We start from the raw sequence: 25,627 nt of genomic DNA on the forward strand, positions 1-25,627 counted from the left end.
GGACAAGAAGGGGAGAGGCAGGGGTCCAGAGGCAGGAAGCGGCAGAGGAGGAAAGCTCCATAAAGTAGCCAGTTGCTGGCTGGTCACCTGTTGGTTCTGCCGTTTCTGCTGTCTGTTAGCTCAAACTTCGGCCTGAGCAGGCCCGCTTGTATCTACTCAGTCAGAGGGTGGCCCTCTCCCTTTCTCTCATCCTTTCTTCCCTCCACAAATGCTTTTTGAGTCCATATATAAGCCAGGAACTGTCCTCAACACTGGAGATTCAGGCAGAGCTGCAGCAGATGTGTTGCTCAGACTTGGGGAGCCTCCGGGCCAGAGGGAGAGGCAGCTCGTTCACCAGTAACCACGCCCGCAAACACACAGTCACACCTGGGGGTCAGGGTTGTGGAGGACCAGGAGGAGGGCTGGTGGGACTTGCTGTGATGCTGTGACAAGACTCTTGGGGACTTCTACAAGGAGGGGAGGTTAGACTGCAGATGTTAGACTGATGCTGGACCAGAGACAGGTGGAGGCAGGGGAGGCCTGAGGGGAAGTACATGGCCCATGTGAGGGCCGGGGTGCAAGCCAGGTCCAGAGGGCAGGCAGGTCCTGCTGGGGGCTCCAGATGTGATGTCAAGGGTTTTGGATGATGGCAGTGGGAAGGTAAGGTATGCATTTAAAAACATCTTTTTGGAAATAGATAATGGTGATGGTTGCACAACATCATATATGTAATTAACGCCACTGAATCTACACTTTAAAATGACTAAAATGGCACATTTTATGTTATGTTTGTTTTACTCCCCTTCCTAGATGTATATGTATACAACAATAGCACACAGACACACACACCCCACACTCTGGCCGCTGTGTGGAGAATAGCCTATAGAGGCAGGCTGGGGCTGGGGTAGAGATGGTCATGGGGTGGAGGGGAACCGTGACAGATTCCTGGTGTATTTTGGAGGCTAAACAGACAGGTTATGGAAATGTAGTGGACATGGGGGTAGGAGATGGAGATGGAGAATTCTTCTGTTTGGGTCGTGTCAAGTTGGAGTTGTCTGTGAGCACCCAAGTGGAGTGCAATAGGGTGACAAATCTAAGACCCTGGCGTGCAGGCAGGTCAGGACTGGAGACCTTGGAGATTCACAGCCATATACTGACATCGGTATACTTCCCACTAAACACTTCAGTAAGCCTCTCATTAGTTAGAGATCAGTATTTAAGGGTTTTTTTTTAAGGTAAAATTTATATAGAATGAAATGTACAAAGCTTAAATGTACCATTCAGTGAGCTTTGACAAAAGCATGCACCTGTGTCACCCAAAGCCCTCCAGTCAAGACAGACAACATCCCCGTCACCACAGAAAGTCCCTTCAGGCCCCATCCCTGTCCATCCTCATCCCTCCTCCAGGGCCAACTGCTGCTGTGATTTTTTATCTACCGTAGATGAGTTTTGCCTATTCCAGAACTTCATATAAATGGAATCATACAGAATGCACTCTTTTGTGTAAGTCCTTTCTCAGCACAGTGTTTTTTGAGCTTCATCCGTGTGGTCAACTCTCGAGAAGCTTGGCTGAGAAGGAGAGGAGAGAGCCTGGACAGTAACTAGGGAAGGTGTGCAGGCAGGAGAGGGTTTCTGAAAAGCAGGAGACAGTGGTGCTGTCTGAGCTCTGAGAGGAAAGCCATGCCTAGGCATGTGGGAGATGGGGCATGATTGAAAGAGTGGGGCCCCCGAAAAGGCAGGTCTAGATCCTGAGTGTGGAGGAGGCATCCTATTATGTGGCTCCTTTTTGAGACACTGGAAGCAGGGCCATCATTTGATCCAGAAGGCAGGGGAAGATGACAGGCAGGGATGGGGATGGAGAAATTGAACCAGCCTTTGTGGAGAAGAGCTAACTGGAGAGATGGAGTGAGTTAACAAGGCAGCTGGGGGGCCCGGGAGAAGCTAGGACATAAGTTAGTTTACAGTGGAGCCCCTTTGCCTGGTACCCATTCAGCTGTTCAGGTGTAGGCCCGGAGAAAAAGGTATGCAGTTGGATCTAATTCTGGAGCAGACACAGGTCAAGAGAGCACAGACGTTGAGCAGAGTGTGACAGGATCGGCAGACCATAGATTTAGCTGGGTAGGAAGGGATGCGAAAGCAGAGGGCCCATGGACGGACAGAAAGCAGAGGCTCGGTGGGGGAGGTCTCCACAAGGCCCCAGGCCCGCTGCAGTGGGGAGGCCTAGGAGATGATCTGGAGGCTGGAGGAGGACAGACACAGGGGTAGTTTGGGAGGAGAGACAGTCTTGGGCGAGGGTAAGCTTGAGGGTGAGGCTGAGGGATAGAGGTGTCAGGTGGGTTAGCGGGTGGCTGCCATCTGCAGTGACTGTGGGTGTCAGTGCAGTGGAAGCCTGGGAGACCAGGGCCAAGGACTTCTGAGACTAGAGGCCTGATGAGGGGGCCTGGAAGACAGCAGGAGCCAGGAGGGGAACAGGGTGGGGAAGCCAAAGGCTGAGCTCCAAGGGCCCTAGGGAGTTTAAAGAGAAGGTGAGGCATTGCCACATTCTGAAATCCAGGGAGTGCAGCTTCTCCTAGAGAGATCATCTGGGGTCCAAGAGGGGTATGGGGATGGGGTGTAGGGGAGTTGGCTCGGTCCTGGACAGGAGGTTTTATAGGACACAGTGGACAGGCCTGGGAGGGAGGGGAGGCCGTCTGGGGTAGGATCGGTGGGGAGTTGAGGGATATCGGGAGGAGGATCAGCAAGGGGATGGATTCTCTCCCTTTCATGGAGCTCCAGGCTAGTGAGGCCTTCCAGCCCCAAGCAGCAATTGGGTTCAGCCTCCACCACCCAAATCCTGGCCTCAGATGCTGGGCAGATTCCCAGGGTCCCCCTCAGGGTCCTGACCTGATGAGATTGGCACAGGCTTCCCCAGTGGGCCAGGCCTGGCTGATCCAGCTCTGGATCAATGTGCCCTGCTCTATGGGACCCTGTGGTACCTGCCCCTAAACCTGAGGTCAACCAGCTGACAGGCCAAGCAGATTGGTGGCAGACTTGGGGCAGCTAGATACTGGATGAGGCAGGTGATGTGTCCAATGCTAGGGGCAGTGCGAGGGCACAGGCCCACCCTTCTTCCAAGCACACAGTGGGCTATGTGCCTCCTGTCGAGGCCTGGCGAGTGACTCACAGCCTGGAAGAGCATGAGGTCACACTGGACGGAGGGGCCCTCCCAGGAATCTCTAGACTTGGCACCAGCAGGGAAGGCTCATTTATAAGCTGCTCCTGTGATGTTTCAACTTGTACCAAAATGGAAAAAAGAATGAATGCAGCATCAGGCATGATGTCAGTGCAGTGATCTGACACCCTGCATGCCCGCTCTCCCAGGCGGGGCTGGGCTCGGAGGCAAGCCACTGCTCTCTGCAGGAAGGCAGGCTAAGTGACGTCTGCCACCCTCCTTCCTTGCTGGTGGGGACGTGGGAGGGGATGGTGGAAAGAGAACCTGTTACTGCTGGGGGCCCTCAGAGCTTCCTGGTAGCCATGGAGGTGACAGTGCGGCAGGCCCCACCCAGGAGCAGAAGCAAGTTCCCTGGGCAGCATCCTTTGGGGCCAAATATGACATGCAAGGCTGGATCCCACCCTTTGGGACTGAGATGCAGGGTGGCAGGTGCAGTGCCACCAGTGCCCCTGTGGGAAAGATGTAGAAACCCCTCCCCCAAAGTTTCCCCACTCCCCTTCCTGCCCCAGAGCCCAGTGGAGGGAGCCGCAGGGAGAGGCCACGCAGACGTGTGGTTCACAGAGCCCCCAGCCTGGTCCCAGGCCTCTGGATCCTTGGTGGGCTGCACTGCCTTACTGCCCTTCTGTGATTGACCAGTGCAAGTAAGGGAGCAGCTGAGAAAGGCTCTTCTCGGGGAGAAAGTCCCTTCAGAGCCAGGAACCCACAAGGCCTGCTTTTTTGAATCTCTGGCCGGCTCCTGGCAGAGCAGGCACTGGCTCCCTATGGGAAACCATGTTCCTGTAGCTTCTCCTTCCCGCATCTGCGGACCAGCTCTTGGCTGCACACCATGCTGAGCCTTCCCATCCCCACTGCTGCTCAGACCCCCACTGGGCTGGGTGCAGGGGCATCTATGCCTCTGAGATGGCACAATGGGTCCCCTTGCTGGCAAGAAGGATCAGCTTGACCAAAGCTGATGTCAGGTGGAACCATCTACCTCAGAGTAGCCCTGGGAAGTCCCCTTAGCTCCATCTTTGGGTCTTGGGACATGAAGTCTGTGACCTGCCCATCTCCTGGCCATGGGCCAAGGGCTTATGGAGATATTTGTTAACAAGACTCTAAGAGAGGTTCCCTGTCACACTGGTAGAAGGCCATGCCCTCTGATTCTGGTGGGCAGCCAGCTAGGAGGGTACCCAGGAGCCACAGACACTGTGTCCAGCCGAGGAAGACTCTCGCTGTTGTTGGTTCCAGAGCCAGGGGAGCTGCCCCAGGCCTGGTCATGTATACCCAGCCTAGGTGGGCAGGTGGGCTGGTGGTGCACAGCCATCTCCCTCCCTACCCAGTGGACAGCCTCCATCCCCCTAACACAGGGTAAGGACCTTGGAGGAGGGAGGAAGAGGCTGAGGATGAGCCCCTCCCAGCAAGCTTCTGAAGTTCCACGGGGGAGGCAGAGAGGGAAGTCTTGCTGGGTTCAGAGTGATCCCCCAGCCAGCTTTCTCCTTGGGTGGCCTTGTGTGCTGGCCCTATCTGCCTGGGCCTGAGCCTGGGAGGGGTTGGGGGAGGGCACGGTCACGGCTCCTGCCGTCTGGAAGAGGCTGGATAGAAATAGCTACGCCCATCTGGGATATGAGTCACTGAGGGGCGTTTTAGCTGTTTCTTGGAGAGGTTCTATTTTAGGTGAGACGCCTGTGACAGCCTGGGTGATGGGGGCTGGGTAAGTGAAGGTTCTGGTGGTGAGTGCAGGAGTTTTAGCACAGGCCCTTGTTCAACCCTGTCCAGAACCCAAAGGAGGGTCACCCTGAAGTCCCAGGAGAAAGAGCCTCACCTCTCAGGTTCCTCTTCTTGGGAAGTCCCACCTCAGGGCATGCTGCAGAGATGGGACCTCCAGTGTGGGCTGCGCACCCACCACAGGAACTGAGTTTGTGGCTGCCGTCCTGGGCCAGGACCTAGGCCTCCCCTCAAGAGGGTAATCATCTCCCAGGGTCCCTCTGAGGGTGAGCCAAAACAGCTTGCCCCTGGGAGCTCCCGCTTTTGATGGGAGTGAACCCCCATCACCCTCGCCAAAAATGACTTTTCTAAAGGAGTCTTTGGGCTGAGTCCCCGGGACACAGATTGTTTCCTCTGTAGCTTTCTTTGTCCAAAGGCAGACAAAACTGCCTTGGGTCTTCAAAGCATCTAGATGAGTTAACAGTTCCCGGCTTGGGGGATGGCTTCACTCCCCAGTGCTGCGGCATCACTGTTCTTATGGTTTCTAGAGCCAGGCTTGGTCTTTGAGTTCCGCAGGGGCAACTTCTAGACCCATGACTTGACTTGGGTGAGGCTAAGCGGTCTGCAGAAGAGGCAGACATGCAAAAGGCCACAGGCTGCAACCTGCAGCTCAGGAGCTGGGCAGGGCTGGCAGGGCCAGTCTTGCCAGTAGTGCCACTTCCAAGCTGGGCTACTGTGAGAGCTGGTGGCTAAATCACACTAGACCTTGTTTTTCTCCACCGTGAAGATAAAATGCAAGAATGCCTGCGAACACGCCCTGTGTGGTGCAGGGTGCCAGGGGGTACTCATCAAAGTGCAGTCTTCTCCCCACTCCTTGGATGCTGCTCTTGGGCTGCTGGGCAAGGCAACCAAGCCCAGGCTTCCAAACTGTGGCAAGTCAGCCACAGCGGCAGCAGCACAGCCTTGTGACCTCAAGGCAGAGAGCAGGGCTGGAGGCACCCCTGAGGGTGGGCAGAAGGAACTTTCTGCCCCAGGGACCAGACTGGACCTTTCCCTGGCAACTGGGCCACTGTGGTGCTTTCAAAGACTCTGGCTGCTCAACCATAGATGAGCAGACTTGGCCTCTGCCTTTCTGGTTGAGAAGGAGAAGCCTCTTCATGGGATGCTGAATCTCCATTCTCATGGCTGCAGCCTTGCAAGAGCTATGCCCCTATTAATAGGTTGTCAGGATTAATCCTACAGCAAGTATTTCTGGAGTGATCCCTGCTCTGTGCCACACACTGTGCATTGTCCCAAGACCGCCTAAACAAGAGCGCATGGTTGGGGCAAGGATACAGGAGACACCCAAAGGGACAAAGTAGCAGAAGCTTTGGGAAAGAATAAGTGAAGAGGATAAACTGGGTGATTACCTACAGAGTGCTTCGGAGGTATTTTCTTTCTTTCTTTTTTAAAAAAATATTTATTTATGTATTTATTTATTTGGCTGTGCCGGGTCTTAGTTGCAGCATGCGGGATCTTCGTTGCCACGTGCGGGATCTTTAGTTGCAGCACGTGGGCTCTTTAGTTGCAGCATGCAGGATCTAGTTCCCTGACCAGGGATTGAACCCGGGCGTCCTGCACTGGGACCGTGGAGTCTTTACCACTGGACCACTAGAGAAGTCCCAGGTATTTTCGATTGTGTGGCCAGGGAGGGCCCTGTTGGTGAAGTGATACTCGGTTGAGACCTGCATAGCTAGCAACACCCGGGGGCAGAGGGAAGAGTGAGTGCAAAGGCCCTGGTTACAGAAGAGAGCTCAGAGGACCACTTGGCAGAACAGGAGGTCCGGCGTGTCTGGGGTGAGACAGCAAAGGCGAGAGGGCAGGAAAGGAGGCCAGAGAGAGGCATAGGCTGGGGTAGATAGGGGGCCTCATGGGTCACAGTAAAGAGTTCCCATGGTTAAGTGTGGTGGGAATTCACTAGAGGGGTTTGAGCCTGTAAATGACATTCTCTGATTTGTATGTGGATTTTTGGAGGAAGATGATATTGGCTCATGTAACTGGAAGTCCGAGGGTAGACTTAAGGCAGAGCTGGATCCAGGGAATTGAATAAAGTCATCAGTTCTGCTCGTTCCTCTTTGTCTCACCTCCGCTTCCAACTGTCTCTTGACTTCATCCTTAGTGCCTCTCTGCATGTTGGGCAAGAAGGCTACTGACCACTCCAAGGCTACGTCCTTCTGATGAGTGAGCCTATCTCCTGTTGTTCACTCACCCAGTAACATGGAAGGACTCTTGATTGGCCCTGTTTGCAAGGTCACATGCCCATCCCTGCACCCCTAGCTGCAACCAGTGATTGGCCCAACCTGAGTCATGAGCCTGCTGTCCTAGGGAGGAGTTAATGACAGAGAGAAACTACACGTCCATCGTGGGAACAGCAACACATGCCTTGTTTATTCTGGAGGCACAGATTATCCCGTTTTCTTTAAAAAAATTTCTCTTCCTTAAGAAAGCAAAAGGTATTTTTATTCTACTTACGTCACTTACATTGCATTACTTTGCCCTCACTTATTTTGCTCTCAAGATTTCTCATTTATATCTTGTCTCCTCAGCTAGACTCTAAGCTCCTCTAGGACAGGAATCATGGTTTCTTTTTATTTTCTATGCCTCCCTCTCGTACCTATTACTCTTCACTTCTTTATTCATTCTGCAAGTTTTTATTGAGTACCTATCGCATACCAGGCACTGTTCTAGGGCCATGCTTTTCCTCCTGGTTTATATTTCAAAAGGTCACTCTGGCGGCTGTGTGGAAACAGCCTGAAGGGGGCAGCAGGGGAAAGAAAGTGACCAGTTGGAGGCTTTTGGGGTCATCCAACCAGGAGGATGGGAGCATGGATTGGTGAGGCGGCATGTGGACATGGATGATGTACGCAGGTCTGAGGTACAGCCAGTGGCATGCATGGGGAGGACCCTGGCAGGCAGTCTGGCAGGCAGTGTGTTGGTAGTTGGGGGTAGGGAGTGTGTGACTGCCTCTGCTCGGCTCCACGCACCTGGCAGCTCCTAGAGGGCAGGGCAGTGCTATCTGTCCCTCAGCCCACCTCCTGGCAGCCCAGAAACACCGGAGCCGGGCTTGGTTCCCCTGCCTGTGCTAGGAGCTGGCCCTGGCTGCTGTGGGCTGCAATGACCTGGACCATGGGCACCCCCAGTCCTGACCACCCTGATGACCATGATGCTTCCTCCTCAGGTGAAGGAGTGGCTCTGTCTGAACTGCCAGATGCAGAGGGCTCTAGGGATGGACATGACCACTGCGCCTCGCTCCAAGAGCCAGCATCAGCTGCACTCCCCAGCCCTGTCTCCAGTCCACTCCCCAGCCAAACAGCCCCTGGGGAAGCCGGAGCAAGAGAGATCATGGGGCCCAGGGGGACCACAGCCTGGCCCCCACCAGGCTGAGACAGCCAGAGCCACCTCAGTGCCGGGGCCTGCCCAAGCAGCTGCCCCTCTGGAGGTGGGGAGGGTGTCTCCTCAGCCCCCTCTCCCCATCAAGCGTTCCACAGCTGAGCCCAGGCCACCTGCAGGAGAGGCCCCGGCCAAAAGTGCCACCACAGCGCCCTCTGGGCCTGGTGCTGCTGAGCCGACCCAGGAGGGCCTCACTGGGAAGCTCTTTGGCCTTGGTGCATCGCTGCTGACCCAGGCGAGCACCCTCATGTCTGTGCAGCCTGAGGCCGACCCCCAGGGCCAGGCTGCCCCCAGCAAGGGGCCGCCCAAGATCGTCTTCAGCGATGCCAGCAAGCAGGCTGGCCCAAGACCTCCAGGCTCAGGGCTCGGGTCTGGGCCAGCACCTGGAGCCAAAACTGAGCCTGGAGCTAAAACAGGTCCTGGATCAGGGCCTGGAGCCCTGGCAAGAACTGGGGGAACAACCAGTCCAAAGCATGGCAGAGCAGAACACCAGGCAGTGGCCAAGGCTGCTGCCAAGCCAAAGACCATGCCTAAGGAAAGGGCCACCTGCCCACTGTGCCAAGCTGAGCTCAACGTGGACAGCAAGGGCCCCGCCAACTATAACACCTGCACCACGTGCAAACTGCAGGTGTGCAACCTGTGTGGCTTCAACCCGACGCCCCACCTGGTGGAGGTAAGAGAGCTGGACCAAGCATGTTCCCTTGGGCCTTGGTGAGGGGCCAAGGCCTGGGGTGATGGGGGGGCATGGGAACCAGAAAGGACTGTAGAAATCGGGGTCTGTAGCAATCACAGGGCTGCCCCTACACAGCTGCAGAGAGTCTATGCTCCCTTACCTGTCCCTGCCCCGGGCCTGTCATTCCACTCAGAGAATTAACTGGCACAGTGGACAGAATAATGGTGCCCACTGCCTCTGATCGGCTGACCAGTGCCCTGAGGCTGGTCCCAGAGGTAGCCAGGTTCAGGAGGCCCTGAACCGGCCTCCCCATTCCTGGCTATCATGGGCATGACCCTCATGGATGATGCCAACCCCCGCTGCGCAGGCAGGAAGAACCTGAAGTCGTACCCTGCCCTCAGTCTGTGACCCTCACAAGGGTTGAAAGGCTGTTAGGCAGAGGGCTGTGCCCCCATGCCCAGGGCAGGGCAGAAGGCTTTCTTACAGCGGGGCAGCCCAGCCAGGCAGTGTCCTCCATTCATCCCCTCGTCTGAGGTCGTGGATATTGATATCTGCTTGTCAAAGCCACAGTCCTTGGTCCACATACTTTCCTGTGGCAGGGCCTAGCCCTCCTTGGGGCTGTTTGTGGGGATGCTCAGAGATGCTCTTCTTACCCAGAGGGAAGTTGGAGGGAGTGCTGGGGTTGGGGCCTGTCTCTCTGCAGTCCCTCTTCCACAGGAGGGTTCTGGGCCCCGTGCAGAGCTGGGTGGAAGGGAGCAGGAGGCCTGGTGCTCTCTTGAAGCTTGGAGCCCAGCCTGGGAGGTTCAGAAGGTGCGGAGGCACCCTGGCAGAGCAGGACAAGCCTGGGCCGGAAGGCTGCTCCTGCCCCTGCCCTCATCTACTCCGCCCTGCTCACGGCCATCCATGTGACCCCTACCTTGGCTGCCTTTCCCATAGCTGGGTGTGTCCCCTTCCGTGTGTGCCCTTGCGGTCTATGATTGGCTCATCTTGGCAGGTGGATGTGTCCCCAGCTGTGTCATATCAGGAGATGTCAAGCCAAGCCCACTCCTCCTGCACACGGTAGCCACCTGAGTCTTGGGGCCCCTGGGCTAAGCCATGTGTGACTGATGGTTGGGCAGAGTGTGGAGTGCAGACCACCGCTGGCCCAGAGACAACAGAGGAGTGTGTGGTTGTAGTCATGGTCTCTGTGGCGCCTTGTTGTGACTTGCCTTGGGCCAGGCCTCCATGGGAGCAGCCCACTGTGATGAGGAAGACTACTTTGGCCGCCACAGGCCATATTTTCCAACATATAGGGAGGAGCAGCCTGAGCAAGATGAGTGACCTCCTCGTGTGATGCCTCATGTGATGCCCTCCAGGTCCTCACTGCCACCTCCCCAAGCCCTAGGTCCAGTGGCTCACTGGAGGATGGCTGGCCTGGCTGCCCAGAGAGGTGAGGGGGTACCAAGGGGTCACCACAGGGCCAGAGGAGCTCCAGTCCGGAGCCAGGCACACACCCACTGCCGGGTGGGGCAGCCTGACACTGAACCCTGTTGGACTGTTGAGCTGGCCCAGCCTGGAGGACCCTTGTCCCCGAGGGACCTCTGGGCCCACATTTCCTCATTAAGCAGGATGTGCAGAGAGGAGGGGAAAACTGTCTCTGTCCAGGAGTATAAATGTTCCTGACAGTTCCTTTCAGCGCCCTCTGGGCCAGGCCAGGGGAAGTGCTGATTCTGCCCAAACAGGAGTGTCTCAGTCACATGCTGACTCTGGGTGAGCGGTCTGGATTCTGATCTCAGCCCCTCATTAGAGGCTTGGTTGTTGCCTCCCTGGCCCCTGGAGCTTCTGCCCTTCGGTAGCTAGCGTTGCCCCTTGCCCCAATCCCTCCATGTCCTGCTGTCTCCATGTCCTGCCCCACTGCCACCTCCTTGGCCAGGGCCACCCTTGCCTCCACAGGATCTGTGGGTTCCATGGGCCTGATGGCAAAGCTGCTGGGCGTCCTGGTCCTAGATCTTCCCTACCCGCAGCTTCTGCTTCCCTGCCTCCTGCTCCTAACAGCAGTCAGAAGATGGCCCAGCTTCTCTGACTCCTTTCTCCTCATGGCTCTGCTTGTTAATGCTGCTATCCCCAGAGGGCCTGTGGCTGCTCCTGGGGAAAGTGTGGATGGGCAGCCATCATGCCCCCTCCCGTGGTTCCCACCATGAGACTGTGCCACCATCATCCATCAGAGGTGCAAGCTGGCAGCCTGGGGAGGCTGGTGGGGAAGGGCTGGTGCTTGGTGTGTCCCCCTCCCGTGCCCTTCCCAGCTGAGGCTCTTAACCAGGCCTTGGGCCATCTTTGGTCCCATCTCAGTGAATGGCCACTTGGCATTTAGAGCAATTTTGTGTTTCCCTGTGTGTTCTTGGTAAGAGGCTCCTGATTTTTCAGCAGGTGGCCCAGACACATCCTGCCTTGGGAGGGAGGTGGAGGGGTAGGTCTGCCTTGGCTGTCTCTCTCCATCTGGCTGTCTCTGTGCACAGCATGAGGCATGTCTGCATGCAGGCTGGGGGCCTGAGGGAGGGCCAGCTCCCCCCTAGACCTGTTAGACCTGCTGTGGCTCCACCTGTGGCTGGAGCCACCTGTCTGGGCTGCCAGGGTGGGAATTACCCCAACTCTCTGAGCTGTAAAACCCTTTTTACCTTCTTTCTCAAGAGGGAGTCCAGAGCATACGATGGAGGAGGCAATAAGACTAGATCCCTTTTCCCTTTGAAATTTTCTCTGAAAAATTAACCATAGTGCTATAAAATGTGAGTCATTTCATGATTAACAGTTGTTGATTCCAAATGTTTTACCTATTTATCTTTTTGAAAGATAATAGTACCCTCTGGCTTAATTTTTAATTGGCTTTCGGTTCAAAATAGAGTTTGTGAAGAAATTAGTGGAGTTGGAGTTGTTACAGTAACACTGCCCGTTTCTTATCTTATTATAATTGCCAAAATACCAGCCGTGGCCTTGAGAAGTCAGGCCTCCCTGGGCAAAGGGCCTGGCACCTGTGATGTGTGGGATGGGCTGGGCCTATTTGGGGTGGGGGCTGCCTCTGCTCTAGACCTGCTTCAGTCTGCCTGTGGGGTAGTGATCTCAGGGAGGCCTGTTTCCTCCCTTGTGGAATTGGGGGCCATAGATCTCCCTTTTAGGTTTCTGTGAGAACCAGGTGAGATGCCATACTTCAGATACTTGTGCGAGGTCCAACACACAGTCAGCCCTTGAGCCAGGAGACTGGAACCAGAGTGTCCTAAAAGAGGGTCTCTGTACAGGAAAGAAAGAGTCCCCACCAGCCCCTACTACCTGGGTATGAATTGACCCCGTGGCCAGTGCAAGATCCTCTTCTCATGAGGGATGGCCACAGGGAATGGACACATTTGGTGCTGGAGCATGAGGAGAGCACAGCCCAACCATAAAGGCAAATGTTGGGGATATCAGGGACGATTCTTCTTATTCGGAGGCAGAGGTCCCAAAAAGGGGAGCCTACGCATGTCTGGGGACAGGGAAGAGCAGAGCAAGGGTCCGTAGAGGAACAGCAGCACCAGCGATGGCCATGCCTGTGGTCCAGTGTGCAAGTCTTGGGCTCTTTTATTTTTAACCTCTGGGCATCCTTTTCTCAGGAGTTCTCATCCACTGCCCCTGGTCTGGCAGTGGGGCTGGGGGTATGTTGGGCTAGGCAGCCAGTCCGGCGTTGCTGTAACCTAGGCCAGCTCCACATGCAGAGAGACTGTGTTCTGCAGGGTCATTCAGGCTGTGTCAGACAGTGCAGGGAGGATGCCCAGCTTCCAATGCAGCCTCGCTGGGCTCTCTTGGCCCATGAGGTACAGCAGCCAGTGATTCCGGAAGGTAGCAGGTCTCACCCGCCTGTGGGGTACCCTACCAACTCTCTCAGATAACTCACTTCCCCTGCCTCGCCCCGAACCCACCTAGCTCCATCTGAAGGTATGCACATCTACGCCTCCCACCGTTATTAGGTGGCGATAGCCCTTGGGGGATTCCTACCTTCCTGCCCCCAGAAAGGAACTGGACAGAGGGAGGCAAGGCAGAAATGGTCATCAGAGCCTCTCATGTTCATCCCCATGTCCCAGATCGTCCCCTGCCCACTTGTCAAAGGGGATAGGAAAAGGGGCCAGTGAGCAGCAGCTCCCCAAGGGCTGGGGCTGGATGAGGGAGAGTATGAGAGAGAATGTGCAAGTGAATGATTGAATGAGGGGGGTAAACACTAAAGGGGGAGAGGGAATGCATGAACAGGGAATGAAGGAGCGGGGTGGGGGTGGGGGCATGAAGTGAGGGGCAGAGATGAGAGCAACGTGAATAAAGGAGGCAGGGCCTCAGTTTGCAGCTGCTTTCCAGCCCCCAGGCACAGCCTGCCTCCCATCCCATCCCCAGCCTTGGCCAGGTCTCCCCTGGCTCCACCTCTAGTGTCCCCAATGCCCTGTACCCTTCTCCCACCAACCCCAGAGGGCTGGGGAAGGGCCTCCAGCAGCTAGTTCAGCGGTTTATTTTTAGCTCTTACCTCACATGCCTCCTCCTGCCTGCCCTCCCTCCCTCCCTCCTTCCCTCACTGCCTGCTATAGCAGAGCCAGGAGCAAGAGGGCCAGCTGGGCAGCCCCTTCTGCAGCCTGGCTGCCTCTGTGAGTAAGCGTGGGAAGGAACGAAACCCCGGGGAGCATGTGACCACAGTTGACATGCTCTGCTGAGGGCTGGGCCTCTGGGCTCAGGTAAGCAGGCCACTGCAGGGGCTGCCTCTGAGCTCTTGGCATTAGGTCTGTCGCCTCCATCCAGGCCACCCTTCCAAGGTGCCCTTGCTTCATTTGGACTGTTACTTCTGAGGTGGGATCTGCAGGCCAGAGGTGGAGGTCGGAGGTTTGCCAAGCCAGCAAGGTGAGCCAAAGTAGATGACAGAACCTTCAGAGGCCTAACCTGGATGGCTGTGTGCATGGACCCAAGGTGGAGTCAGGACAGTGTTGCCTTGGGCCAGCCCACTGTCTAGGCCCAGTTCCTAACCCCATCATGTTGATCCTGGGGCTAGGGAAGGGGCTGTTCGCTCATTTCCAGAACTCTCTCTGGGCCTTTACTAACACCCCTCCCACTTCTCTAGGATCATTTTGCCACCTTACAGTCCTCTCTGACATGGAGGGAGTTCCACTGTGACCTCAGGTGATGCTGGGGGAACGTGGATGGGATTCCTGGCTCAGCCCATCCAGCACTCTCCCTAGGCACCAAGTGAGTCCAAGGCCCAGCAAGTGGCCAGCACCCATTGCTTCATAGGAGTTTGTATGGGGGATACACAGAGCATCAGATAAGGTCCAGGGGAGTCAGCAGTGGTGCTAGAGCCAGGCCCTACAAGGAACAGGGTGAGTACCTGCAGGACCTCTGAAGGGTCCCACTCCATAGCTGAGCCCCTCTGCTCAGGACCTGTGTGTGGAATTGGACCTCCAGGCAGAGTTGGAGCTCCAGTCTCAGGGAAGCAGTCTCAAGGCCCTGAGTAACAAGTTTGTGGAGCAGACCTGTCACTCAATCAACACCAAGGCCCTGCCACCCGCCTGACCTGGCCTCTGCTGGGGCCCAGGGCAGAGATGTGGTGTGTAGCTTTGTGGGCAGGAAATGAGGGCAGAATCATTGATACGGTACTTGCCATGATGGCCTGTGGATGCCAGGCTGAGGGCAGGCATCCTGGAGGTGCCATGCTTCCAAGGCTCTACCAGGTGGGCTAGGGTCTGACTTGGGCCTAGGGGCAGTGTGCGTGGTAAGGGTGCTGAGGATGCTGGCCCACTCTGGGCTGGTGAGGGCCAAGGGCCACCTCTTTGCCCTGTCCCTGGCTCTTTGACCTTGTAGTTCTGTGTCCTCTGGTTCCCCTGATGCCCCATCCTAGTGGTCAAGCTGCTGGTGGGAGCCTGAGTGTCTTGGCACCCCGATGTGCAACAGTAGGACAGTAGGGGTGCCGAGGCTCTGCATCCCTGGGATGAGAGCAGGCACAGGTGTGTGCTGTTACTCTCATTCCCCGCCCAACCCTCCCTCGTGGGCCAGGACAGGGCCTCAAGTCTTGCCAAGGAGGAGCCCTCACCCTGGAGGAGGCTCCTGGGAGACATGCTCCTGCCAGCTTCTGACCTGCTACAGAAATCACCTGCTCAGGGCTTGGGATGCTTGACCCTCTCCCTGTGCAGACAGTGGGACCTGGGGAGTTAGACTTGGTTTCTGGTGTTCTGGGAAATTCACCATTGATGCCCATGTCATACTCAGAATGACCTCTTTGGGGCTCTGGGTTCCAAGAAGGCTGCATGCCAGCCTGTGTGTCCGTCTTAATCATGGCTATGTCTCCAGTCCCCAGCACTTAGACTGACACAGAGAGGGTAATCCTGAAACTGGTGGACTGATGGTTGAGGATTTGATCCCAGCCCAACTCTGGAGGAAGCAGGGCCCCTGGCCCAAGGGCTGGCACACACAGGTCCCGTCGGAAGAACAGCCCAGAGGCCGGGGGAGCAGGAGGAGGCTTTCGCCTGGGCGTCTTTGCTGGCCTAAGACAAGGTGACTTGGGCTGGGGGTGTGAACAGAGGGGACTGCTTAGCTCCATCCCCCACCCCCAAGCAAGGCTTCCCCCAGACAGCCTCCCCTGGCCCCATGAGCCTGCACCCTCCCAGCACAGCCCTTACTTGGGGGTGGAGAAGGATGGTATCTGAGGCCTGAGAGCTCGGAGGCTGGGGCGGGGCAGTGCCTCTGGGAGGTGCTCCTTGCCGGTTGCTGTTCCTGGTCTGCGGGAGCTCTCACCTGGGGGCCTCTGCACCCCTCCCAGAAGCTGTTCACGCCCTGGGGGCGAGTCCCCAGTGCCCCCTCTTCTCCAGACACTGTGCTACTTTTGTAGCCTCCCGTCTCATACAGGTTCTCCGCCTTTTCAGGCCAAGTGAAAAGCTCTCTATGGGGTAAGGAAGCGACCCTTCCTTTGGGTTTGTCTTTTTAACTCTACATATGCCTCTGAAGGATGGGGCATCTGTCATTTGGGGGCAACAAACCTATCAGTCTTTTTCTCCTCGTGCCTTTAGTGTCATGCTTTGGGAGATTTTCTCCTCCTTAAGGTTACAGAAATAGTCACAGGAATAATCTTTGAGTACTTCAGTGTCTTTGTGATTTTCATCAAATTCCTCCTCTCTCGTTTCCGTACAGAAAACCGAGTGGCTCTGTCTGAACTGCCAAACTAAGCGGCTGCTGGAGGGCAGCCTGGGAGAGCCGACCCCACTGACCCTGCCCACCTCACAGCAGCCCCCTGTAGGGGCCCCTCACCGTGCAGCTGGAACAGCCCCTCCGAAGCAGAAAGGGCCACCGGGGCTGGGCCAGCCATCAGGCCCCCCGCCTGCCAAGGCCAGTCCCCTGCCCACCAAGGCCAGTCCCCTTCCTACCAAGGCTAGTCCCCAAGCCAAGCCCCTCAGGGCTTCTGAACCCATCAGGACCCCGAGCAGTGCCCAGGAAAAGAAGACAGGAGTCCCAGCTAAAGCTGAGCCGGTGCTGAAGCCACCTCCAGAGACTACCCTGCCCCCTGGGATTCCTAAAGCAAAGGCTGGGGTGCAGAGGACTGAACCTGCCACCCCCGTCGTCAAGGCAGGGGTTCCAGAAGCCCCCAAGGGTGGGGAGGCGGAGGTCAGTCTCATTTACTTCCCAGGGATCCTAGCTTTCAGGCAGGGCAATCTAGAGAAGGGCTTAGCTCCCTGCGGGACTGGGATGTAGACCTGGGACAGGCCCTTTGGGGCCACAGAGGACAGCAGGGACGCCTAGATGAGGCCCTAGAGGGCCTAGAGCCTGTGAGTTCTAGGCCGATCCTGTGTCTGACACCTTATCGGATGCTTTGCTGGGTTCTGCTACCAGCAGATTTAGTAAAATTTCTCTTTGAGAACCTAGGGCTGCTTGGGGTTTGACATGGAACCTGCAGGTTATTCAAGACCAGAGCAATGGAGTGGGTGGTGGGCCCTGATCCCCCGGGAGGTGGAGGTACCCTTCCCCAGGGCCCTGGGTTGATGGAGAGGGCTGGACTCCCCCCACGAGCCGTCTGCCATGGGGAGTCAGTGTCTGCTTCTCACCCTGCTGCAGGAGCCGGTGGGCAAGCCTTACTCTCAGGACCTGTCTCGGAGCCCGCAGAGCCTCAGCGACACAGGCTATTCCTCCGATGGTGTCTCCAGCTCCCAGAGTGAGATCACAGGCATTGTGCAGCAGGAGGTGGAACAGCTGGACAGTGCAGGGGCGACAGGGCCATGCCCGCCCAGCCCCTCTGAGCTCCACAAGGTGGGGAGCAGCATGAGGCCTTCGCTGGAGGCCCAGGGCCCGGCCCCCAGTGGTGAGCGGAGAAAGCCCCGCTACGGCAGTGGTGAGGAGCAGAAGCGGCGGCCCCACTCCTTGTCCATCATGCCCGAGGCCTTCAACTCGGATGAGGAGCTGGAGGATATCCTGGAGGAAGAAGACTCTCTGGAGTGGGGGCGCCGGAGGGAGCAGCAGGACACAGCTGAGTCCTCAGATGACTTCGGCAGCCAGCTGAGGCATGACTATGTGGAGGACAGCAGTGAGGGTGGCCTGTCCCCTCTTCCGCCCCAGCCCCCATCCCGGGCAGCAGAACTGACTGATGAGGAGTTCATGAGGCGGCAGATCCTGGAGATGAGTGCCGAAGAAGACAACCTGGAGGAGGATGACGCTGCCCCCCCCAGGCACGGCCCCGTCAAACATGGCTCGCAGAAGGGCAGCCCCCGGCCCAGGCCCGAGCCCAGCCAAGAGCAGGGAGCGCTGCCTAAGAGGCGCCTGCCCCACAACGCCACCACGGGCTATGAGGAGCTGCTTTCCGAGGGAGGCCCAGCAGAGGCTGCAGACGGCAGTGGGGCTCTGCAGGGCGGGCTCCGCCGCTTCAAGACCATCGAGCTCAATAGCACGGGCAGCTACGGCCATGAGCTGGACCTGGGACAAGGCCCTGACCCCAGCCTGGACCGGGAGCCCGAGCTGGAGATGGAGAGCCTGACGGGCTCGCCTGAGGACCGCTCCCGCGGGGAGCACTCCTCCACACTGCCGGCCTCCACACCCAGCTACACCTCGGGCACCTCGCCCACCTCCCTGTCCTCGCTGGAGGAGGACAGTGACAGCAGCCCCAGCCGCCGGCAGCGGCTGGAAGAGGCCAAGCAGCAGCGCAAGGCCCGGCACCGCTCGCATGGGCCCCTGCTGCCCACCATCGAGGACTCCTCAGAGGAGGAGGAGCTGCGGGAAGAGGAGGAGCTGCTGCGCGAGCAGGAGAAGATGCGGGAGGTGGAGCAGCAGCGCATCCGCAGCACGGCCCGCAAGACCCGGCGTGACAAGGAGGAGCTGCGGGCCCAGCGGCGGCGTGAGCGCTCCAAGACCCCCCCCAGCAACCTGTCGCCCATTGAGGATGCCTCCCCCACAGAGGAGCTGAGGCAGGCGGCCGAGATGGAGGAGCTACATCGCTCCTCCTGCTCCGAGTACTCGCCCTCGCCCTCCCTTGACTCGGAGGCTGAAGCCCTGGATGGGGGCCCCCCTCGGCTCTACAAGTCAGGCAGTGAGTACAACCTGCCCACCTTCATGTCCCTCTACTCTCCAACCGAGACACCCTTGGGCAGCACCACCACTCCCAGTTCCGGCCGGCCCCTCAAGAGCGCTGAGGAGGCCTATGAGGAGATGATGCGGAAGGCCGAGCTGCTCCAGCGGCAACAAGGCCAGGCAGCAGGGGGCCGTGGGCCCCATGGTGGCCCCTCTCAGCCCGTAGGCCCCCGGGGCCAGGGTTCCTTCGAATACCAGGACACCCCAGACCATGACTATGGTGGGGCTGCTCAGCCGGCCTCGGAGGGCACGCCAGCCAGCCTGGGAGCAGCCGTGTACCAGGAGATCCTTCAGACGTCACAAAGCATTGCCCGCATGCATCAGGCCTCCTCACGGGACCTGGCCTTTGCTGAGGACAAGAAGAAGGAGAAGCAGTTTCTAAATGCCGAGAGTGCGTACATGGACCCAATGAAACAAAATGGCGGCCCACTTACCCCTGGTACCAGTCCCACCCAGCTCGCCGCCCCTGTGTCCTTCTCCACCTCCACCTCCTCTGACAGCAGTGGGGGCCGAGTCATTCCCGATGTCCGTGTTACTCAGCATTTTGCAAAGGAGCCTCAGGACCCCCTCAAGCTACACAGCTCTCCTGCCTCCCCCAGCTCTGCCTCCAAGGAAGTAGGCATAACCTTTGCCCAGGGCCCTGGGACCCCAGCCTCCACAGCTGCGGCTCCTTGTCCAGCTGGCCTGCCACGAGGGTACATGACTCCGACTTCCCCGGCAGGCTCTGAGCGCAGCCCTTTGCTCTCTTCCACTGGCCACAGCTATGGACAGAGCCCAACCACTGCAAACTATGGGTCTCAAACTGAGGAGCTACCCCAGGCCCCCCGTGGCCCTGCTGTCAGTGGACGGGCTGCCAGAGAGAAGCCCCTGAGTGTGAGTGATGGCGAGAGTGGCACCCCGCAGACCTCCCGGGGATATTCCTACTTTGCAGGCTCCAGCCCCCCTCTCTCTCCATCTTCTCCCTCAGAGAGTCCCACATTCTCCCCTGGCAAGCTGGGCCCAAGGGCCACAGCAGAGTTCTCTACACAGACGCCAAGCCCGACCCCTGCCTTGGACATGCCACGGAGCCCTGGTGCCCCCAGCCCGGCACCCACGGTGGCTCAGGGCACACAGACGCCACACCGACCCAGCACGCCTCACCTGGTACGGCAGCAGTCCCCTCAGGATGCCCCCTTTATGGTCATCACACTGGGGTCAGATGCCTCCAGCCAGACCAAGATGGTCCATGCCAGTGCCTCCACCTCCCCAGTGTGCTCACCCATTGAAACCCAGCCCACCAACCACAGCTACAGCCAGACAACACCTCAGCTGCCCCCAGAGCCACCTGGGCCACCTGGCTTCCCGCGGGCAGCCAGTGCTGGTGCAGATGGGCCCCTGGCACTATACAGCTGGGGCGCCCTCCCTGCTGAGAACATCTCCCTGTGCCGGATCTCCTCTGTCCCTGGAACGTCTAGGGTCGAGCCCGGCCCCAGGCCCCCTGGCAGTGCCGTGGTAGACCTTCGCACAGCCATCAAGCCCACGCCCATCATCCTCACTGACCAGGGCATGGACCTGACCTCTCTTGCTGTGGAAGCGAGGAAGTACGGCCTTGCTCTGGATCCAATCCCAGGACGGCAGTCGACCGCTGTACAGCCTTTGGTTATCAACCTCAATGCCCAGGAGCAGACCCATGCCTTCCTCAGCACCGCCACCACCGTGAGCATCACCATGGCCTCATCTGTGCTCATGGCTCAGCAGAAGCAGCCTGTGGTCTATGGAGACCCCTTCCAGAGCCGACTGGACTTTGGCCAGGGTGCGGGTAGCCCCGTGTGCCTGGCGCAGGTCAAGCAGGTAGAGCAGGCAGTCCAGACAGCCCCTTACCGTGGTGGGCCCCGAGGAAGACCCAGGGAGGCCAAGTTTGCCAGGTATAACCTGCCCAACCAGGTGGCACCTCTGGCCAGAAGGGATGTTTTGATCACTCAGGTGGGCACTGCCCAGAGTGTTGGCCTCAAGTCAGGCCCAGTGCCAGAGCCTGGTTCCGAACCCCATCGGGCCACCCCCGCAGAGCTGCGGTCACACGCCTTGCCAGGTGCCAGGAAGCCACATACAGTGGTGGTGCAGATGGGAGAAGGCACAGCAGGCACTGTGACCACACTGCTCCCAGAGGAGCCGGCAGGTGCCCTGGACCTCACTGGGATGAGGCCCGAGAGCCAGCTGGCGTGCTGTGATATGGTCTACAAGTTCCCCTTTGGCAGTAGCTGTACAGGTACCTTTCACCCCACCCCCAGCGCACCTGAGAAGAGTGTGGCAGATGTTGCCCCACCCGGCCAAAGCAGCGGCCCCTTCTACAGTCCCCGGGACGCTGAGCCTCCCGAGGCCCCCACCTACCGGGCACAGGTGGTCGGGGGGCCTGGGCCCCATGAGGAGCAGAGGCCCTACCCACAGGGCCTCCCTGGCAGGCTGTACTCCTCTATGTCCGACACCAATTTGGCTGAGGCTGGCCTCAACTACCACACCCACAGGATTGGTCACCTCTTCCAGGGCCCTGGACGAGACTCGGCCATGGACCTCAGCTCACTGAAGCACTCCTACAGCCTGGGCTTTGCAGATGGACGCTACCTTGGGCAGGGCTTGCAGTATGGTTCATTCACGGACCTACGTCATCCCACAGACCTTTTGACTCACCCGCTTCCCATGCGGCGCTACAGCTCAGTGTCAAACATCTACTCAGACCACAGGTATGGCCCACGGGGAGATGCAGCTGGATTCCAGGAGGCCAGCCTGGCCCAGTACAGCGCCACCACGGCCCGTGAGATCAGCCGTATGTGTGCTGCCCTCAACTCCATGGACCAGTACGGAGGGCGGCGTGGCAGCGGTGGTGGTGGCCCCGACCTCATGCAGTATCAGCCCCAGCCAGGGCTCAGTGCCCCGCAAGGTCTGGCTCCCCTCAGACCTGGCCTCCTTGGGAACCCCACCTTCCCGGAGGGCCACCCGAGTCCTGGGAACGTGGCCCAGTACAGGCCTACAGCAGGCCAGGGAACAGCAATCAGACAGCTGCTGCCATCCACAGCCACTGTGCGTGCAGCCGACGGCATGATCTACTCGACTATCAACACTCCAATTGCTGCAACACTGCCCATCACCACCCAGCCTGCCTCAGTACTGCGGCCCATGGTGCGTGGTGGCATGTACAGGCCTTATGCATCCGGAGGAGTCACAGCCGTGCCACTCGCCAGCCTGACACGCATGCCCATGATTGCCCCCCGGGTACCCCTTGGGCCCACAGGGCTATACCGATATCCTGTACCAAGTAGATTCCCCACTGCTTCCAGCGTTCCACCTGCTGAGGGTCCTGTCTACCTGGGGAAGCCTGCTGCTGCCAAGGCCCCAGGGGCTGGGGGCCCACCAAGGCCAGAGCTGCCAGCAGGGGCTGCTCGGGAAGAGCCTCTTTCCACAGCCACCCCTGCTGCTGTCAAGGAGGCTGTAGCAGCCCCAGCCCCAGCCCCAGCCCCAGCGGCTGGCCAGAAGCCGCCGGTAGATGCTGCTCCTGGGGGCGGCAGTGGGGCCCTCAGCCGGCCAGGGCTCGAGAAGGAGGAAGCATCACAGGAGGAGAGGCAGCGGAAGCAGCAGGAGCAGCTGCTACAGCTGGAGCGAGAGCGGGTGGAGTTAGAAAAGCTGCGGCAGCTGCGGCTGCAGGAGGAGCTGGAGCGGGAGCGTGTGGAACTGCAGAGGCACCGCGAGGAAGAGCAGCTGCTGGTGCAGCGGGAGTTGCAGGAGCTGCAGACCATCAAGCACCATGTGCTGCAGCAGCAGCAGGAGGAACGGCAGGCTCAGTTCGCACTGCAGCGGGAGCAGCTAGCACAGCAGCGTCTGCAGCTGGAGCAGATCCAGCAGCTGCAGCAGCAGCTGCAGCAGCAACTGGAGGAACAGAAGCAGCGGCAGAAGGCTCCCTTCCCTGTGGCCTGTGAGGCACCCGGTCGAGGGCCTCCCCCAGCTGCCACAGAGCTGGCTCAGAATGGCCAGTACTGGCCACCCCTGACCCACGCAGCCTTCATTGCCGTGCCTGGGCCTGAGGGGCCTGGGCAGCCTCGTGAGCCCTTGCTGCACCGGGGTCTCCCCAGCTCCGCCTCGGACATGTCACTGCAGACTGAGGAGCAGTGGGAGGCAGGCCGTAGTGGTATCAAGAAGCGGCACTCCATGCCACGCCTGCGGGATGTGTGCGAGCCAGAGTCAGGGCCTGAGCCCTGTGTGGTCAGGAGGATTGCAGACAGCAGCGTGCAGACGGATGATGAGGATGGAGAGGGCCGCTATCTCCTGACCCGGCGGCGCCGGGCACGGCGGAGTGCTGACTGCAGCGTGCAGACGGACGACGAGGACAGTGCCGAGTGGGAGCAGCCAGTGCGCCGCCGCAGGTCCCGTCTTTCTCGCCACTCAGACTCTGGCTCCGACAGCAAGCACGATGCTACTGCCTCATCATCCACTGCCGCCCCCGCCGTGAGGGCCATGAGCAGCGTGGGCATCCAGACCATCAGCGACTGCTCTGTGCAGACAGAGCCTGACCAGCTGCCCAGAGTCTCTCCAGCCATCCACATCACAGCTGCCACCGACCCCAAGGTGGAGATCGTCAGGTACATATCGGCGCCAGAGAAGACTGGGCGTGGGGAGAGCCTGGCCTGCCAGACGGAGCCGGATGGGCAGGCCCAGGGTGTGGCCGGGCCGCAGCTTGTAGGGCCAACTGCCATCAGCCCCTACCTGCCTGGCATCCAGATCGTCACCCCAGGGCCCCTGGGCAGATTCGAAAAAAAGAAGCCGGATCCCTTGGAGATTGGATACCAGGCCCACCTGCCCCCGGAGTCTCTCTCACAGCTTGTGAGCCGCCAGCCTCCCAAGTCCCCCCAGGTCCTCTACTCACCAGTCTCACCCCTCTCCCCACACCGGCTCCTGGACACCTCCTTTGCTTCCAGTGAGAGGCTGAACAAGGCTCACGTGAGTCCCCAGAAGCACTTCACGGCTGACAGCGCTCTCCGCCAGCAGACACTGCCGCGCCCCATGAAGACCCTGCAGCGGTCCCTGTCTGACCCTAAGCCCCTCAGCCCCACCGCCGAGGAGTCTGCCAAAGAGAGGTTCTCCCTCTACCAGCACCAGGGGGGACTGGGTAGCCAGGTATGGGCACAGGGGCTGGTCCAGGGTGGGACAGGGGTCTCTGCCTAGCCTGGGGGGCCCCACAGGGAGGGGCGTCTCCTGGGGTGGGGGTGGAGTCACCTCCAGCTCCAGAGGCCCAGAGCTAGGAGTCGAGGAACGGATGCACATCTCGATGCACATCCGGTGGAGCCCGCAGCCCAGCAAGGACATCCTGGGCAAAACACACACGCTTGGGCCACCACAGCCATCTAGACCCTGCTAGAAACTTCAGCCTCACCCTAGCACTGCCTCTTCACAGCCCGTATCTAGTCCAGTCCCTGCCACCTCCCCCGTCAGGCCTCCTCAGCTCTCCCCTCCAGCCTGGGCCCCTCCCACTCCAAATCTCTTCTTTGGATGTTTCCTGAGAAAACCATAGCACCGACCTGGCTGGGCTGCTCCCCACTCCCCAGCCCCGGTCTGGCTCCCTTGCCCCACAGGAAGCCAAAGTCCTTTGGACTACCATTCAAGGCCCATTTCAGTGGGCTGCAGCGTGCTCTCTGCCTCATCTTGTCCCATGCCCCTATCTGGCCCTCAGCAAATCTGTTTACACACCTGTCTGCTGCCCTAGATAGGGGCTCCTGGAGTCTAAACTTACCCTCGTCTGTGGCTTTAGTTGCCAATGATGTCCCAGGACTGTGAGAGGTGGCCGGCATGTTAGGAAGATGGAGGTTGCAAGGGACTGACACCAAGGACTTTGAGTGCCAGGCCAAGAGGGGGTTGGGATTTTCTCAAAGGCCCTTGGAGCTCCTGGGTGTTTCAGGCAGGTGAGACAGGACAAGATGGGTATCTTAGAAAGTTTCCTAGGCAGAATATGGGCAGATGGACTCAAGGAAGTGACTGCACGGTGGCCCTGGGGAGACCGCCTAGGAGCCAGAGGCACTGGGAGGTATATTTACCCGTTTTCTGAGTGTGATGCAGAGAGGAGAGAGGTGAGGCGTCGGGGTGGGGTTGTGGAGGTGAGTCTGGGTTGTGGAGAGCCCTGGGGTATGCAGGCCAGAGGGGTGGGGGTGGGATCAGGAGTCTGGGCTGGCAGGGAAGGCACGTCAGAGAGGCAGGTGGTTTTGGCTCCGTGCTAGGGTCGGCACAGAGGTCCTATGGGCTAGCCATGGGGGGGCCACGCCACGATGGGCACTCATGGTGTGAGACCAAATGACAAAAGACAGACAACAGAGTGAGGAGTTCAAGGAGGGAAATTTATTCCATTCCATCAAAGGCCACCCTTCGTCCTGAGGTTTGGGGACACATTATCATTTCCTTTATGACATATGGTGAAAGTAGGTGGGAGGCTTTTATGTAGTTTCTTGGCAAGGTAAAAGGTAAGAAGCCTGATGTCAGTCCCCAGTGTGTTTAGGGGATTTGGGTGGCCCATAAAACCCAGAGGCCTGGGAGCTAGAGACGATGGGAGGACCCAGGACAAAGCTTCTGGCAATGTGGACCTTGAGGCAATGTGGAGCCTCGGGCAGGTGAGGAGGACCCCATGGAGAACATGTTAGGGAGCCCTGACTGGGAAGCCAGGTAGCCAGAGATAGGGCTGGAGAGGCCCTAGAGGAGCCTGGCAGCCTCAGAGAGCGGTGGGCTGACAGGGATGTGGAGGGAGCTGGGGCCAGACCGAGGGCACAGTTTGACAGAGGGTGGTACAGGGCCACGGGAGGAGGAGAGCGGACAGGTGGCTGAATTGCATTTCACTTTAGAGAGGAGAAGGGCAGGAGGCAGAAAAGACTCGGAGCCTGCAGCACCTGACATCCAGTCAGCATGCGCCCCCTGTCATGATCCTCTAGGGAACCTGGTGGGCCCAGGACCCACTCCACTCCTGTCCATGGCCCTCCACTGCCCTTGGCTCCTGCCAGCTGCTAGGACCCAAACCCAGAGCCAGACCTGTACTCTCCTCACCTCAGTACCCTCAGTGGGAGGCG

General features: G+C 58.7%; 1 protein-coding gene across 5 annotated transcripts in view; it reads left to right on the top strand.

The window, feature by feature from the left end:
• The first annotated feature begins 4,831 nt into the window (after positions 1-4,831).
• The window catches only part of BSN (bassoon presynaptic cytomatrix protein), a 32,165-nt gene continuing 11,369 nt past the window's right edge, over positions 4,832-25,627 (top strand). For 2 of the 5 annotated variants that reach the window (XR_003431130.1, XM_027098657.1), the window contains exons 1-4: positions 4,897-6,300; positions 8,091-8,975; positions 16,134-16,604; positions 17,052-23,696. Coding sequence is in view for 4 of the 5 variants with exons in the window: in XM_027098657.1 (XP_026954458.1) it covers positions 8,121-8,975; positions 16,134-16,604; positions 17,052-23,696 (7,971 nt within the window). In the remaining variant the exon portion in view is untranslated. The other 3 variants (XM_027098658.1, XM_027098659.1, XM_027098660.1) reach the window with 3 other exon arrangements.

Source organism: Aethalodelphis obliquidens, unplaced genomic scaffold (genome assembly GCF_003676395.1).
Source record: "Aethalodelphis obliquidens isolate GAN/ISIS:26980383/991018 unplaced genomic scaffold, ASM367639v1 scaffold125, whole genome shotgun sequence".
NCBI classification, from domain to species: Eukaryota; Metazoa; Chordata; class Mammalia; order Artiodactyla; family Delphinidae; genus Aethalodelphis; species Aethalodelphis obliquidens.